General features: G+C 45.7%; 2 protein-coding genes across 3 annotated transcripts in view; both read right to left on the bottom strand.

Annotated features, from left to right (window-relative positions):
- LOC130392196 (transcription factor HIVEP3) overlaps positions 1-5,533 on the bottom strand; it is a 41,879-nt gene extending 36,346 nt beyond the window's left edge. For both annotated transcript variants that reach the window (XM_056602652.1, XM_056602651.1), the window contains exon 1: positions 5,362-5,533. The gene's annotated coding sequence lies outside the window, so the exon portion shown is untranslated. The remainder of the gene's footprint in view (positions 1-5,361) is intronic.
- Positions 5,534-9,630: 4,097 nt separating this feature from the next.
- Positions 9,631-17,136, bottom strand: serinc2l (serine incorporator 2, like). The gene is made up of 10 exons (XM_056602595.1): positions 16,989-17,136; positions 16,440-16,601; positions 16,025-16,212; positions 15,809-15,888; positions 15,388-15,525; positions 15,038-15,207; positions 14,544-14,634; positions 13,604-13,754; positions 12,991-13,200; positions 9,631-11,768 (listed from the first exon to the last, which is right to left on the bottom strand). Exons 1-10 carry the CDS (start codon positions 17,025-17,027, stop codon positions 11,630-11,632), a joined length of 1,368 nt encoding a protein of 455 aa, XP_056458570.1. The 5' UTR covers positions 17,028-17,136; the 3' UTR covers positions 9,631-11,629.
- Between the last annotated feature and the right edge of the window lie 1,682 nt (positions 17,137-18,818).

The raw sequence follows: 18,818 nt of genomic DNA, 5'->3' as shown, positions 1-18,818 counted from the left end.
ATACCATAAGTGTATACATTCTAAGCATGGGTCGGATTAGTGGTAGCCTGGTCCTACCAGACTCTCGTACTTCATTTCATTTGCACTGAGAGTCTGGACCTACTCAATTGACAAACGTTAACTCACTTGAAGGCGGGTGTCTGTTGAAGTTCAAAACTATTGGATCTGCCCAGTGCCACTCTGGATCTGCCATAACCAATCGCTAACGTTTGGCCGGGAATCACGTTGCGCGCAGGCTGTAAACAAACCAAACACCGTGCGTGAAGACGTCCGTCAACGAGAGCTGACTTTAACGTCATTGTTCTCAGCCACTCCCTCTGTTTGCTGATTGGACGCAGATAATTTGGAAGGAGAAAACCAACAGACCCAGATCTAGTACTGAAGGGAAATCAAAATTGAGTGGAAGTACTTAGGCGGGCGGAGCCAGGCTAGAATAGTGGGAGACTAACCCCAAACCCTGTCTGTGGTAATGCCTTGTTCTACTGTTGATCGAGACAGGACCGCTCCCAACACTATTGCTCTTTACTCATAAGTCATAGTAGTATTTCATTATTTAGCTAGTGTGCCCGACAAACAAGATGCATCTTCCCTGTTCAGAAGGACCGAGAAGATCAGAGAGGGAACCTGGAACCCACAACAGCTTGAGGGACAGGAGAGCAGGCTAGATACGGGTAGCTACATACACTAAACGTAGCTGTCCTTCAGACCGACAGACGGAAAGATGGACAGATACACGACAGGTAGAGAAAAACCGAGAGAAAGACAGACAGAGACCGAGAGACCGAGAGAGAACGACGAGAAAGCGAGAGAGAACGACCTAGTTCGGGGTAATTGTAGAACAACACGGACCGCTGCCTGCACGTGTTTGTCGGATCTCCGGCAGAGCTGGATGGATTCTCCCTGAGGTTTGGGTACACACTGGCGCACTGACACACACACACACGCATGCCCTCACAGAGCCGAAATCCCTGCTAAACCTGATTGGCTGTTTCAGCAGCTGCCCGGCTACCACAGGGAAGCCCCGCATTACAGCAGGAAGCACCGCAAGGGAGAGAGAGAGACACTGAGGGGGGAGAGAGAGACGCTGAGGGGGGAGAGAGAGACGCTGAGGGGGGAGAGAGAGACACTGAGGGGGGAGAGAGAGACACTGAGGGGGGAGAGAGAGACGCTGAGGGGGGAGAGAGAGACGCTGAGGGGGGGAGAGAGAGACGCTGAGGGGGGAGAGAGAGACGCTGAGGGGGGGAGAGAGAGACGCTGAGGGGGGAGAGAGAGACACTGAGGTGTGAGAGAGAGACGCTGAGGGGGGAGAGAGAGACGCTGAGGGGGGAGAGAGAGACGCTGAGGGGGGAGAGAGAGACACTGAGGGGGGAGAGAGAGACACTGAGGGGGGAGAGAGAGACACTGAGGGGGGAGAGAGAGGGGGGAGAGAGAGGCGCTGAGGGGGGAGAGAGAGGCGCTGAGGGGGGAGAGAGAGACACTGAGGGGAGAGAGAGAGACACTGAGGGGGGAGAGAGAGACACTGAGGGGGGAGAGAGAGACACTGAGGGGGGAGAGAGAGACACTGATGGACACACGGTGGGGGGGGGGCAGAAGTTCTCTATCAAAACTGTAATTTACCCTGTCATTTTTATTCACACACACACACACACACACACACACACACACACACACACACACACACACACACACACACACACACACACACACACACACACACACACACACACACACACACACACACACACACAGTCACACACACACAGTGTTTCTTCGAGTATGGCCGGACCAGTTCAAAATTAAAGAGGAAATGTGGACGTGTAGATAACTGACAGCAAGAGAGGAAAAGGGAAACAATGGAACATTGATGACAACTTTGGCGAGGACCCACCAGAATTGGATCAGTGAGGAAAAAAGAGACAGAGAAATAAATGTCAATACCTTGCCTGCAACAAATGTTAGTGAATAGGCTCAGCATAATTCTATTGTTTATGTAACCTGCTTACGACCATGCCCCACCGGACGCGTTGCCTTGCATTTGACATCGCGGTGAATCGCCCGGCACACTCTCTAGTTGCTGCTTTTGGGAGTTTACAGCGTTGTCGATGGAAGTGCTTAAAATCAGGAAACTCAGAGATTCCGTTTTGTCTGCCAGGAATAGTTGAATGATGATTGTCCAATTGCATGTTCGATAGTCTCCGCAGTACGTGTTCATTGGCATACAGTTAACGGAAGTTCAACTTTTTTCCCGAAACCCTTGAATGTGCCGCAAGACTTCACTGGCATGCAAGCCTTCCCACAATCCCTTGCCCCCACGCGATATTGTATCCGATACAAAGTGGACGGCCATCGCCTCTGGTGAGGCCGGGCCGTAAGAAGACACTGTGAGGTTACTGTACTAATTTCTGCCCGGCCGTGGCCAGCACCAGTCTTTATTCATTCTTTTTTTAATCAGAGAGTCATCTGTCTCTCTGAGCTTCTGGCCTTGCCACATACCTGTGGTGGGGCACATGAGCTCACACACACACACACACACACACACACACACACACACACACACACACACACACACACACACACACACACACACACACACACACACACACACACACACACACACACACACACACACAGTTCAAATGCTCACACAAAGTTCAAATGCTCACACACACACACACACACACACACACACACACACACACACACACACACACACACACACACACACACACACACACACACACACACACACACACACACACTTAATTGAATCAACTTGTATATTGAACATCCTCTGTATTAAAATTGCAACCGGTTGTTTAATTGCGACGCATCTTTTCCTATCTTCAATGAATGAAGCTTATAATAAAAACTAAACAATCCTTCTGACATTCCACGAGCCTCCAACCAGCCCACAATGGCAGCTAATGATTGACCACATTTTAAACAGGAGTGTTAAAATCAGTGAGCCATTAAAACGGCTCAGTTTATCTGGGCTTCCTGTCGTGTACCCTGTAGCGTTACTTGACGCTGCCATGCTCGTGCGCAGGAAGCACACACTCCACACACGTCCCGCACACAGACCGCCGCACCCCTCAGCTCTCTTGATTTGTAAGCAACCGTCCTAGCGAGGACTGGAGGGAACTGTACTGGCGATACAACACTACTGTAACTAACGTCACAAGCATGCACTCACACGCATGCACTCACACGCATGAACTCACGCACTCACACGCATGCATCTACACACATCCACACACTCATACTTAATGATTCAGGCTGGGCATAGGAAATAGCAGGATGCTCTCTGCCAAGTAGTGGGGACTCCTCATCGATTGGTAGGAAACCCGATGGACCTCTGTAGTCCTGCCGTTTTTTATTTTTTCTAAATAAATTATATATATATATATATTAAATAAAAAGAAACCACACAGAACAGTTGTCATACATTCACCAGAGCCCGTGCTTCAATACATCCCTAGCGAAGCTGAGCGAGTGAAGCCGAGTGACGCTACAGCCCAACACTACCCCTGCCCATGGCTCAGCATGCGCTGAGTGTTCGTCATCAACATGTTGCCTCCTGCGAGCTGAGTCAGCGAGCGTGATAAAGGATAGGTATGACAGACGCATGTGCTGCTCGTATGTGTGCGTGTGTGTGTTAGCGTCTTTGCCTTGGCAAGATTGCCCTTCCCATCTGGAGTGTCCATTGAGCCAGGGAGAGTTGCAGGTCACACACACACACACACACACACACACACACACACACACACACACACACACACACACACACACACACACACACACACACACACACACACACACACACACACACACACACAGTGTATAACATGTTTGAACAGCTAAGAGGTCTCTGTATAACCTTAATTATCTCCAAACTAACTCACAGGACATATTCACGTGAACAAAACACAATCCATTTAAGCACACCATGCATGATAAACCCTTCCACTGGCAGATTACTGGCTTCAGCACTCTCAGTATCATGCTAATTACACAAAATAAGCCACCACACTTCCACACATTTACCAACAAAGCTAGAGTTGGAGCTTTAACTGGCTACACTACTATACTCATAATCTTGGGGCTAAGAGGCCCGGGTGGTGCTGAGTTAGGGGCTCCGTCTACAGTCAGCAGCACTACAAGTGCTCTCCATTCGGCCCGGACCGGCGCTCCACGACCACTTTGTGCTGATTCAATAAGAAATAATTGCATATTGGCCACTCTCCACTCGAGTCCGCTCCACCGGTCTGACACTCCACGGCACTGCAGCGTCTCTGTGTGCTGTACTTTACAGTAGGAAGCCCCCTGTGCCGGGCAGTGACACTGCAACGCCCCCCGCCACACACACACACACACACACCCCACCCCAAGCGTTGCACACTCTGTTGCACTTCATCATGACGAGGTTGGCAGCACAACCACGTTTTTGCATGACAGTTAGTTCCTCTTTCCACAAATGTCGTCTCAGCTCGACAGCTCCTCGGCTCTTTTGTGCCAAGTTGCTATTTTTTGTATTTCCTAGACGACGTAGTTCCAGTGTGGTGATCTACAGTTCAGTCCAATGTCTGGGGGCTCCCTGGTCATAGAAAGCAGATATGCAGCGGGGGACGGATTTTCAAACTGAAACTCAGTATGCTGATCATGTATGTGTAAGTGTGTCCGGGGCGGTCAATACACAATGAGTCATATGGAGATATGGTTTCAATTCAGGCAAATGATATCTGCTGTAGCCTGGTGCAGATCACCATCACGCACTTCTGGATCATTTTACTCCAACTGTCACGTCGCGTCGTATCAATAACAGTGCACCATGATGATGTCATCTCCTAACTGTCTGGCAGGTGAAGGTGTTTCCCCGCTCGATACATGTTGTCTGGGCAGCTACGGGATTTAGACGGTGTTTAAAGCTCTATACAGACAGGGGTATCAATGTTGTTACATGTCGAGGCGTACAGTTCATCTTGTTTTCTGTGGACAGATGTCCCTGCTACATTCAACAGTATTACATTACGAGATGAAAAATATAAAAAATTAGATCCAGGTCTAAAATAATAAATAATAACACAACAACACCAGACGAGGGACCGTGGACAACGTGTTGAGGATGTTGCATCCATGCACGTTAACATAGCCTAACATTTATTCTGACATGTTCTGTGGCATCTGAACTTCGTGTGAGCTTGTGGACCAAACTGACCGCCAGTGTCCTCAACTTCACACCAGAAGATGTTTACATTCTTCACCACGGCGCACACCCACAGCCATCTAACACCCAAACAACCCACTTAACCACACACATAGCCATATAACAACACACACCGTCATGTTAGGTGCAATGCTTACCGTTTTCTACGACGTGGTGGCTGTTGAATTCATTTATCCCACAACGAAACGCTTCCTTGAATGTGTTGCTGGTTTCGTGGAATCGACGGGGACACACCAACAGCAGCAGCCCGCTCCTAGAGACACCGTGGAGGGGTCTTCCTCTCTCCGCTCATCGCCGTCAAACTGGACCGCCGCGACGCCGCGTTCAGCTGGTGAGCGCAACACGACGTGATGACGTCAGCTCCTCCGCACCACCAAGAGTTCAAGGCGGACCCGCCCCCTTCCCTCCTCCCCCACTGGCTCCTCTTGGCTGGTAGGGTACAAGGCTCGAGGTGGTAGAAGCGGGCAATTAGTAGCAATGGGTCTAAAACAGATTGCTTCATATTAATCACCGTCTAAACAAAAAAATTAAGACATTTGAAATGACAGTTTGAATGCTTATCTGGTTATTCCCTGTGTCAATCAGATTTGACTTTTGATTGTAGTGAGGTCTGGTTGTGTGAGGGATAGGATGGTTCCCATGGTATCACCCTGAAGGTCCCTCTCCTCCCATCCTGGTTACAACATAAAGGACGAGAAGGTGACAGAGGCTGAAGACGCATGACACACAAAGGTCAGAGTTCAGCACCTTGGAACACAAATCAATTGGCCTTTAGATGGATGTGGGGGCTCACGGAGGGGCCAGGGGGAGAATCCAATGGCTTCTGCTGCTGATGTGATGTCATCACTCAACGTCCAATGAGGGGCTGAAGATAAAGTGGAAGGCTGTTGCAGGCCGATCCTCTGGTTCCCTGAAGATCAAAGGTTGGACTACAGGCCAGCATGCAGCTGGTTCGGGACCTTTCACCACATTCTGCTCCCCTCACTGCACTCACATCTGCATGGTTCACAGCTAGTCGAAGGTTAAATTAGGAATTCCCTCAGGAACTGAATCTTACATGCATACACTGCATGCAGGGAGGATGATACATTTTTAAGGGCTCTTGTTAATTTAACAAAACAGCCTCAAAGTGAAGTGAAAATAGAAGGAAAATAACTAGTGTGAGGGGGGGGAGAGGGAAGGGAGAAGGAGTGGGAGGAAGTGTAAGACGGAGCAGGAGACAGTAGAAGGAGCACAAGGACTCACTGTGGTGCTTGTGTGTGCGTCCACGTGTGTGTTCGGTGTTTGCATACGTGTGTGTGTGCGCACGCGCGTACGTTTGTGTGCACGCGTGTGCGCGCGTACGTGTGTGTGTACGTGTGGGAAGGTGCGTGCATTCCTGTGTGTGTGTGTGTGTGTGTGTGTGTGTGTGTGTGTGTGTGTGTGTGTGTGTGTGTGTGTGTGTGTGTGTGCACGCGTACCTGTGTAGGTGTGCGCTTTGTACGTGTGTGCCTGTGTGTGTGTGCGCTCTCCCTATTGCTCCAGTAGGACTCTGACAGGCTTATGTAACCAGACCGCTCGCCTCACAGCAGCAGACGCCGGCTGTGCTGCCTACTGTTATATAACTGCATTAGAGAGGCACAGGAAGAGCATGCGCACAGGAAGCCCTGCGCACGCACACACACACACACAACACTCACGAACACACGCACACGCACGCACACACACATCATTCGTACCGACACAAACACACGCACGCACACAGGCATGCACACGCAAACATACACGGACACACACAAACGCGCGGACACACACACTCACGGACACACGCAGGCATGAACATGCACATCACACACACATACGCACGGACACACACAGGCCCAGACACACACACACGACACAACACAGACGCACACACATCACACACGCACGCGTGCACGTGCATGAGCACACACATGAAGTATTCAGACTTGGGGTTCAGGTTAGAGCATTGCATCCAAAGACAAATTGAATGTGAGGGTGCGGGCGCCAGACTAAATAGCGGAGTGTGCCCCCCCCCCCCCCCCTCTGTGGAATGCGCTCATCATCCCGTATAGTTTTCTTATTATTCAGCAAAATAGTTTGAGGACAGCCCTGTGAGTCAGCCTGCAGGTCATGGACATCCAATTCCCCCCGATAACTTAGCAACACCTTCCCTGTCCAGTAGAGCCGAATCAGGGAAAAATGTTTTCTCAAGCAGGACCCCAAACTCTTCATCCCCTCTACACACAGAGTAAAAACAAGTGTACCCGGATCCCACACTTAGAATCCAATCACAACTCAGACTGCGCCTTCTAGTCCTTCCACAAATAAAATCGATAATGGATGCAAAATGTGCTCACAACACACTGCTACTCCCAATGAGTAAGAACTGTGTAGTCCTGTGTTCTGTGGACGCAGTTCAACAGTTTGTTCCAGTACAGTAATCTCTATGATAAACACTCTTAGAGTCAACGTGCAGTAAAAACAGCTCATCTTTTAATAATGATCTATTATTAAATACATTGAGCAATAACATGTTACAACACAATTCATTGCAATGTGCACATAGGACGGCTATGGGGGATTGAAAAGCGTTATGGTGTGTTTGTCCACTCGATGAGAGGAGGAATGAGAGAGGGATTTATGAGCAGTAGTAGCTAGTCTGTATCTGGATGTCTGGCACCGTTGGGAGTTGTTACGCCTTGGGAAGGGCTAATTTGATGGTCACGGTGCAGAACGGGCCGATAAGGGAGAGAATCCTTTTCTGCGAGGCAAACACAGAGTGAGACCAGCAGCATGTAAGAAAGCAACAATCTCACCGGGAGGAAAACAACACAAACAGCACTTGGACTGAGGGACCCAGTGTTGGAGGCTGAGGCTGTTGTGTTTGGACAAGCTGCAGGAATGTGTCAGTTACAAGGAACCTGACCACGTTTCTAGGAAATTTTGACCAGGGAAATCTCTCACATTAAGTCACAATAGGACGAATTATTCAAGATGTACTGACATAAAGATATTTGTTTGGGCGTTTTTGTGTGGTATCTTTTACCTGGCTGACTGGCTGTATCAGTCAGACCATGTGCACTAAAAGCTACCGTGGTGGACGGACTTCCACTCTGCTGGCTGTTTCACTCTGCTCACACTATCTGCTCAACCAGAGCAGCGGAGGACGGGGTGGGGGTGGGGGGGGGCAACCGACAAATACAAGGCTCCTGAAATTTGTGTTTCACTTTCAAACACGGTAGCACATTGCTTGCCAGATGTTTCCTCCTCTCCGTGGCTTGACTGAAGAAGTCACCGGAGCAGGTGAAGCGTCAGCATTAGAAATGCATGCATGCATTATAGCATTCACTTTGACAGGTCAATATAGACAGTAGGCCCACTTCTGGGTTAACGACAAATAAGAAACACTTCATAATAACAATGGAAAAATGTTAACCATAACTATGTCGCCTTTAGTAACTTTAGTAAATAACTCCACAATACTACATTATTATACTAATGTAACCACAAGGAGAGTCACACGATCAGCTGTCAAAACGTGAGGTAGTGACAGTAGTAGTGGTTTCCCTGATGGGCTGGCAGGAGGCTGGGGTTGGAGGAGGGCCACAGCGGGCAGTGTGTCCATAAGACTTCCAGACACTGCCACCTGGTTTTAGTGACTGGAGCAGCTAGAGTCAACAAGCCGAGTCTCACTGTCAAATGAAGATGAAAGCTCACAGTAAAGAGTGTGATACACAGCGCTCCGTCCATGTGACGCTACCAGAGGCAGCTCACACATTCCCTTGTGGGAATGTGGAGCTGCCATGCTTATCCCACCGATGTCGTCAGACAGAGACTGTCCATGAGATTATCAACACCTGAATATGCATGCATTACTGACATCCACATCAGATCGCCTCACTGTGTCCACATCACATATGCATAACCATGGAAGGCTGATATGTCACTTAGTTAACAGGAGGACATTATGTTATTAAGAAATAAAAAAAAACACACCTGCCTTTGCCACAACATCAATTTAAAGTAAAATGCATAAAACAACGTGTAGTCAAGTTTGAATTCCAATGCTAGTCACTGATAAGGTCAGAGTTGAAGTTATGGCATTGACTTTTCGCAACTAATCTGTTGAGGTCAGTCCGTGGAGTTCATCAGATAAGATGCGACCTGGGAAGCGAATCTTTTAGGGGTGCGGCAGCAGAGACATAGCAAGCCGATCCATCAGTAGATCTGCGCCTCTTGCACCATGGCTGTGTGTTACTTCATTTGTTTAACAGTCCTCCATGCCTAGCTCCTGAATTCCAAGCAAACTCCTCCTCCCCGCCTCACTAAGAGAGAGGTTATGGTCAACAGAGACGCCCTTAAGCATTAACTAGAAAGGAAATACCTCATATTCTTTTGGGCTGAAACCGTTTTTATAGACGCAGATCATTCAACAGTAAAGGGCAGCTCAAAAGAGCATTTTTTAGCATTTCTTAGGCCTTTATTGTTGTTGACAATTGTATCATTATACATTAGAAGACCACATCGAGTCATCAGTTGCTAACCTGTTACCCTTTCATACTTGGTGCAATTGCTTGCATTAGTGCAACAAAGTCCAGTACAAAAGGACCTGATCGTTACAGTATGACAAGGGGAACTAAGTATACCTGGAAGATATTTAGTTCCACCTGGTGGATAGCAGTAGGAATGCTGTGGAAAACTAAAGGGCTAAATTCAAACAGACAGAGGACCAAAGCTAAAAGGTTTGCCTGAAAGGTATTTATTTGAACTAAATGTGAATGACCAATTCCTATATTATAAACATTGCAAGGTCTTAGCCTTATGACGTGCAACGGTTGCCTCTTCCATGATATGAAGGCCAAGTTCCAAACTAAACAAATAGTAACTAACTCATGTTGAAATGCAGACAAGAAGGCACTTCATTGTTTTTTGGGAGACATTCTCCCTATAGAAAAGAAGTGAATAATTCGTGCGAACACCATTTAGTTGGAGCAGGCCGCCGTCGTACATCGGTATTTGACACATCATAACATCACATTTTCAACTCATCACTCGTTAATAACAATCTACAATACTTCCACCAGCAGATAAAGTATTTGAAATGTTAGCATTTTCTTTTAAATACACAATGTAGAATTATCATAACAATCTAACAATCATATTCATTGTGCTGACAAATTATTTTTTAAATTATAAAATGTAATAACTATTGCATTACTGTTCATAGAAAGGTAGATACATTATGCATAAAATCACTTTACCAAAAAGATCAGTTAGATCTTGACCATTAATTTCCACTTAATATTCTTGAGATGCTGCATGTCCCTTTTTAATAGTATTGTGATTCATAGGCAACTTGCAACATGGCTGTGAAATATTCTTCTTAACCACAAAGAAGTGTTCTGAACGAAGAGCACACAACGGTATTATTACTGAGGGCTCCTGTGAGAACCAGAACACTTTCCACTGAGGAAACGAACCCATGTGTCTGTTGCTCTACCGCTGACTCAGCAACCAGAGTCCAGGCTGCCTCTGTACTCAGAAGAGAGGTGAACTCCAGGCTGATCTGGGATGTATTCAGAGTAGCATTGAAGCACCAAAGATCAATGAGCATTCCAGACTTGAAACAACAGCCATGGTTTGATTAACAGGACGTAAACACTGGACTTGATCCAGAGTTGATATCCTTCTAGTCATCAGTCGTCAGGGTAAACAAGAGATATCGGCTTCGAGCCACGCTAAATATGGAGCACCCTTAGGGGGCCCTAAATGACTATAAGCACAGATGCGGGCGTATGGCAGGATCCAGAGGGGCCCTCACAGCCCTTATGAACCCATGCTAAGTGAATGGAAAGGTCAACTAAACCCCTCTCTCACGTGTTGCTCTGATAGCGTCTAGCGGCAAGAGGAGCTGTGTGACCAGGGCGTGTCAGCCCGGCCTTATCTAACAGTCACACTCAGGGGCACCCTGGGGTTGTCCCTGGAAGCCACAGTGCTGAGGAACTCAGCCAATCAGCAAGACTCAGCAACGGGCCAAACAGTCACGGCCTGGTATGATCTGAAGAGGGGATTCCCAACTCAAACATGAGGCGTAGAGCACGCGGCCCATTGCAGAGCTCTGACAAGGCAGGCAGGCTAACAAAGTTATTGTTGCCAAATCAAAAGCATTCTACTCATCTTATGCAGTGATTGAAATACAAAGTGAAATATAATGACTAAAACAAATAGAAATTTATATAAACAGAAAACCAGGGAATAGAAACACGCAAAAAACGATAAAACAGCATGGAGATTTACAATCCTAAGTACCATAACATGATCCTTCACACATCTTAACGTCCTACGGCAGGAAGAAGCAGACAGACGACCACCACCAGATGAAGGAAGAGGGACGGGGACGGCTCAGTTGAACTCCCGGTCGGGGAAGACGAGCGGTGCCAGGAGGGTCCAGAGGTAGAGGGCCAGGCCGAGCCAGCTGGACGCGATCTTCACCCACACAGCAGGCATGCTGTTGCTCATCTTCTGGACGCTGGTGTCTGGCCTGGAGACAAGCAGAGAGAAATGTCTCTGAAAGAAAGGCACCACTCATACAACTACAACTGATCTGGGACTTTTGAGTCCTTAGTGGAATACAAAGAAGGGGGAGTGACGCCAATACTCAATTGGTATCAACTATGCTCTGTTCTGTTCGACCACATTCATTAAAAAAAAATAACTGGACCTATAGAACCAGAAGTTAATCCACACAAAATTTAAAATCACAGAAAAAAATGTATCAGAGTCTCTTATTGCAATATATATAGTCTCGCAACACATATGGTATCGGCACTCAAAAATGATTGTTACCGATGTATCTAACAATATAGATATCGATTGGTGTGTATTTCTGCCCATAAGGCGAAATACAAATACCCAGGCCCAACAGCAGCCAAACTGAAATGCAATAAAACAAATACTTCTCACTTGTTCAGTACTACAGCAGATTCTTTTGGCGCACCAATTGAAGAAAATCAACTACAAAACGAGTAACTCATTTTGGACCATCTATTTCTTTACGCTTTCATTATTTCTTGCATTCCTAAGAATAACTACAATTAAATGTAGTAGCTAAATAGTTAAATGATTTAGATTTAAACCCACAACTGGAGTAAAGATGTATGACTATAGTTGACTATTAGGATGGTTTGCTTTGAGTCGACTAAGGGAATGCTTAGTAGGGGATAGCCCTCTGAGCCTCAAGCAGGTCAAGACCACCGACCAGACCAGTGTCTCCAGTAGGTCAGAGGTCAGCACATCAGAAGTGTCTCCAGTAGGTCAGAGGTCAGCCCCCCAGTAGTGTCTCCAGTAGGTCAGGTCCCCATTAGATAAGGGATCAGCACCCAAGTGGTGTCTCAAGGTCAGAGGTCAGGACCCCAGTAGTATCTCCAGTCGGTCAGAGATCAGGTCCCCAGTAGGTCAGAGGTCAGCACCCCAGTAGTTTCTCCAGTAGGTCAGAGGTCAGGTCCCCAGTTGTGTCTCCAATAGATCACAGGTCAGATCCCCAGTAGTGTCTCCAGCAGGTCAGAGGTCAACACCAGTAGTGTCTCAAGTAGATAAGAGGTCAGCACCCCAGTGGTGGCTCCAGTAGATAAGAGCTCAGGACCCCAGTGGGGTCTCAAGGTCAGAGGTCAGCCCCCCAGTAGTTCAGGGGTCCGGTCCCCAGTCGATAAGAGGTCAGGAGCCCAGTGGTGTCTCCAGGTCAGAGGTCAGGGGGGAGTACTCACTGGTACCAGTTGGTCAGGGTCATCATGATGTAGAGGGAGGCGAGGCAGAGGTGGAAGTGGAAGAAGGAGTAGCTGTAGGACACCGCCTCCTCCTCGTTGTCTACGGCCCTCAGGAGGCCGTCCTCCCCCACCACACCCTCCCCCCCGGAGCCTCCCCCCTCCTCCGTCTGCATCAGCTTGTTCACCTGAGTGTTGCTGGAGGAGCGGATACTGAGAGAGGGAGACAGAGGGGAGTCAGGGCTACGTTCCACCCATACTAGTCATCAGCCTGTGCACCCGAGTGTCGCTGGAGGAGAAGATAGTGGAGGGCGGAGAGATAATAAGTTAATAGGAGAGAGTGCACAGGGGCTAGGAGTCACCAAGGTTAGTGAGCGTTACCATTTGCCCATAACCGCAGATGGTTCATCTTAACAAGGCGTGTTCCAACTACCACCACAAAATCAATACAACCACCCAGACGGAGGCCCAGAGGGGGTCGGCCCAGAGGGGATGGGCCAGAGGGGGTGGGCCCAGAGGTGGTCGGCCCAGAGGGGATGGGCCAGAGGGGCCCAGAGGGGGTCTGCCCAGAGGGGATGGGCCAGAGGGGGTCGGCCCAGAGGGGGTCGGCACTGACCTGGCGTAGAGCGTGCAGAACAGGAAGATGACGAGGCCCACCACGCTCTGGGCGTCCCACAGCTGCAGGGTTTCTGGGTTGGTGCCGGGTACGGGCTGGGCAGAGGTCACGTTGGACACCAGACTCAGCAGGCTGGGGTTACAGTTACGGTCTGAACACACACGCACATGCACAAAATGCAAAATGCAAATAAAAAAGGAAGGGGCATATATCTTTACACTTTGTGTTAAAATCTTAAGACCCCAGGTTAGCAGTTGATAGTGTCTATGTCAAGATGTATATCAGACATTTTGGTTTAACTCACCCACTCTCAAGTATATGCACTGTCTGAAACTAGGCAGTTGGCGAGCCACTGACATCTATTCTATTCCAAACAAGCGTTGAGCAGTTCCCATAGCTGTCACTTTGTTTTATCCACCACAAGATGGCGAAGACAACCTGCCCTGGCTTCGTCCATTTTTTTCTAATAGTACCCACTGTGAGTTGAACAAAAATCATGGCTGTTTTACAACAACCGAGGGTCTAAAAAACCCGGCAAACTCCTTTCACCTGATTAAATTAGGTACAAGGTGTACTGCTCTCTAGTGGTCATTATGTGCTATGACCATTAACCATATTTATCTAATATTACATAATCTACAAATGTAACCAAGTAATATTTTGAAGCTGTTTTTCCCACATTATATATTAAGCATACATTCACTCCAGTGTCGCTCAAAAGATAACACTTGCTAGGGTAGCATAGATCACATGATGGCCCATAGATCACATGACACAATTTTATCAGAAAGTGTGTGCAAACAAACTACTACTACACCCACACTTTGTGGTGTGAACACACCAGCACAATCAAACTGACAGAAAGTAAACAGAACAAACGTGCAACACCTTTGTTTTTTAGGGTTAGGAATTTAAAGCATAGAAAAAAGCACACACTCACTTGGATTGTTGGTCATTGCAGACCATGTAACATACATGGTGTAGAGGGAGATAAGAGATGACTGAAGTAGACCAGAGAGAGGCTGAGCTTCCTGTATTCATAATGAGAAGTGACACACACATCCAAAATGACTCCCCAAAACATGAGAGGCTCAGTTACATCTGACTCAGGCCATATTTCCCTTACTTAAAATAATGAAAGTACTGCATTTCCTGGTAGTTGTCTCTTCCTGGTAATATTTACCTCTCACAATACTTTTTGGACTGAGAAAAATTAAGAATTACTTTACCTCCACCAAATAAGTTATTTTTTGTGCTCTGTACCTTTTTGGTGGAGCTGGAAATATATCTGCATTGTTACATTAACTACAAATTATTGAATTTATCTAAATCTATTAGTAAAAATCTGAAGACCATCACTACATTCTTGCTTCCGAAAAACTTCCTGACTTGAAGCCCTCTGAGGCTGACTCACCAGGGAATGAATGAGTGTACCTGGACTTTGGGCAGGACGGAGACGACGGAGATGATGATGCAGAAGATGAGGTTGAGGCTGATGAAGACCTTGTGTTCAGTGCAGTCGTCAGGCTTGGTGTAGTACACGTAGAACAGCACCAGCGCCGTGAACGCCAGTGCGTAGTGGAGGACCGTGAAGAAGAGTAAGCCTGAAGGGTCAAACATGTGCATTAAACACCTACCTGCTTTGCAAATACATTTGCAAATCACTAACCTCGATAAAAGCAAATCCGTCAATGTAAAAGTCAACTTAAGAGTAATTGTAGAGTAAGGTAATATATGACATTTAAGAACAAAAAAAACACAAAACGTTAATGTCAATCGAGTACCTGCAAACCAGCCCTTGTTTTCCCCATCTTCAGCATTCTCCACCCACACCTTGTTCCAGGAATAGGTGAAGTCGATGAGGAGAATGAGCTGGATGATGATGAAGATGAACGATCCCACTGCTCCAAAGTAAAACCAGACTGTGGAACAGACAACATATTCGTCAAGGCCCATCTTGTTTTCTGCCCAATCAGGGATGGTATCAAACCTACAAACACTGCCAGCGATGTCTATTGTATTTCATTTTTATGAAACAATCTGGCATTGATTTGGAAGCCCTTGAAATGACAAAAATGGCAGTCTAGTAGAGAATGTTATTGTATCCTGTGTCCAAGAGATGAAGAAGCCTTTAACAAGCAGAAGTTCATTGCCGTTACCGCCCTGCATAATTTTAATAGAAGCAGTTAAGCAGAAATAACGCACCAGTATGAAACATCCCATCAGGGATGAAGAAGGCTCCTACTGTAATCCCAATCAGCATCAGGAACTTGAAGAACCAGAATCTAGGACACAAAAAATAATAATTGTATTTAATAGCATCACATATGGCCAAACCAAACAGCTGTGGATATGGATATGTTTGCATACAGAACAGAGATGCATTAAATATCAAATCATGTGCCGCAACTATTTACCTACCCATTTTGGACAGCAGCACGGCAGTCTTTGCTGCTGCGGACTTGAATCATAATAGCAGAGAAGAAGAAGAAGAAGCAGGTCATGGCGAAACACATGCGGTACACAGACTTGTAGCCCAAGATGACATCACAGTCGACCAAGTTATCCAGGCCAAGTATACTGTCACCACCAACGCAGAATCCTGGTATCTACCGAACAATGAACAGACAGGAATCAAACAATAGCTAAACTTTTTGTTTTTTGTGATTTCCAAAATATGGGTGATAACCCAAGGCATGACCACCAATTATATGTATGCACTTTTTTATTTGTAGCATACATCATGTCACATAAAGCACACGCAAGAAACAATATGGCCATGCATTGCAAATCTTTGAAACACCTTTGATAGGATAATGTGTGTTGCATGCCTCACTTTTCGAAGTTGGTCCTCCATCCCAGGCAGGATCATTATGACAGACACTATGGTGCCGAGGAGCAGGAAGAACGAGTAAATCAGGCGTGTGATGGTGGAGCTTTTGGAGGAAGGGCAGCACCCGCACAGAAGACAGGGCGCTGACCCGCACAGGCAGGAGGCCTGGCAGGAACAGGAAGAAGGAAGAGTCATCAAACCGCTCTTCGTCCCAGCCACATCATATATTTAGCATATGAGTCACATACAACCTGAGACCAATTCCCAATTCCTTTAAACGAAAACCAAGATATACATGATTGAGTCTATACGTTGACATTGTTTTGCTTAGAATAGTACATGTTTGGTTTGAACCATTATCTCGTAAACCAATATTGCCTGCATCGTATGTAATACATGATATCAATAACCAGTAATCTAGGGTTGATAATTCTTCATTATTAGACATATGAGTTAACCATTGCTATTATTACTACTTATTGCGGGAGCTGAAATGCTCAATAGAGCCGATTAGAAATAACAACAGAAACGGATGGATAAAGATGCACTTACACAGCTGGCCATGGAACATAGCGCCATACAAGCACCCATGTTGCTCTATAAAATAATACAAATACACGAATATAAGAATACAAGGGAGCGAAGATAACAAGACACCTGCGACTTCGACCGAGCTCAGACTGTCTGACATGAAAACTTCCGGTCATTACACGTTAAATTCCTTCAAAGTAAAAGTCTGAACACCGCAAATAACCCTCTGAACAACTATTTTCCATTTGTGTTGAAGGCCATAAGTAATCAACTGACCAAGATATTTTTGATCATTATCTCATATAACATTTAATATACAACCTTCTTCGAGTGTTTACCTTCATTTAAATCTGATATAATATAATTTTAGTGTATATATATTTGAATTGCCCAGCCCACAAGGGCTAACAAGACACCATTATAAAACAACATAGACAGACCAAAAACCAAAAGCAGATGCTAAACAATACTAGCATTAACGATATAAACCATCCTGACGTTTCATCCAGGCTTTAGTAACAAAAGAGGCTAACTTATAAACATTAAAGGTAAGCAAACATTCCATCCTGACACCATCGCTCATTTCTCAAAAATATTTCAGGGTTTTGAGCAAACAATTCATTTACAAAAGGTACTCTTAGCTCATCATAGAAGGGACTCTATAAAAGAAAATGAGATTCATTCTCCACTTCTCGTAACTCACAAAAATTCACAAAGTCTCTGTCTGAATATATAAATGTAGCTCTTATTCGGAATTACCCATTGTTTCGATTATTATTATTTTGAATCTATTTATATTTCTAATGTATGTTTCATCATGCTATTTGTTTTGAATTTTGAATTTGTGTATGTTCTAACTGCTTGAAGACACAAAATACATTTGTGAACCAATGACCATACACATACAATGGACCATTGCACGGTAGTTCCGGGAAAAAGCACCAAACATTATCGCACATAGGCCGATACAAAAAACAAAAATGTATGTATGTCCATGCTGCGGCTGGTCGAGTGCTTGAAGTAGGCTAAAATGTCATATTTCATAATCACAGACACAGTCTCCTGCCACACTAAAACGGTTGAATTCAGTCGTCCTGAATTGTTATCGAAATGGGGACATCTAGTGGTAAGTAGCCTTTACACGCGTAACACTTAAATGCTTAATTTTAAACTATAGCCATCCTTCCATTAGACAAAAAGTGACATTTATCAGAATATATTTAAATACAAAATACACCTGAAAGTGGTGGGTTATTTTCCAACAGATTTGTGTAAATTAGCAAATAACATAATAAAGTCATTAATCCCAAGGCTCTTGTGTTGTGAACCATTCATTATTACACAATATGCGTGTCTTATTTTTTAGTTTCATCCAGAAGGGAAAATTGAAAGAATGAATAATGATAAAATAAGCATTGTAGCCTATTCATCGCTGACATGAACTTTGGGTCCAGTAGGAAACACTAATATACGAACATTGAGCTTGAATATGAAACGCCCAAACGTCTGTTTATTCAACAAGACAACACCTTAAGGAAACTCATAGGCCTATCCTCTGCGGAACAAAGAGGTGGCCAAAGCTTGAATTAATATTCAATGGTATGCCACAGACATTGGTGAATGTGAGAGTATATGCACCGAATATGTATAACCGAAGTCAATGTGAGAGCTTATTATTGTAGGCCTGTAGCATATGTTTAGAAAAGCAAATTTGCTGCATATCTTCCAGATTATTGGATTCCAATGGATTACATTCTTACATTCAATACAAAATTAAGTGGGAAATTATATCAACTTTATGCAGGTATTCTATTACTTTTTTTAAATTGCATTCTATTTTTGATGTGTTGA

This window comes from Gadus chalcogrammus, chromosome 11 (genome assembly GCF_026213295.1).
Source record: "Gadus chalcogrammus isolate NIFS_2021 chromosome 11, NIFS_Gcha_1.0, whole genome shotgun sequence".
NCBI classification, from domain to species: Eukaryota; Metazoa; Chordata; class Actinopteri; order Gadiformes; family Gadidae; genus Gadus; species Gadus chalcogrammus.
The sequence above is the reverse complement of the archived record's forward strand: the minus strand, read 5'-3'. Positions and strand labels throughout refer to the sequence as shown.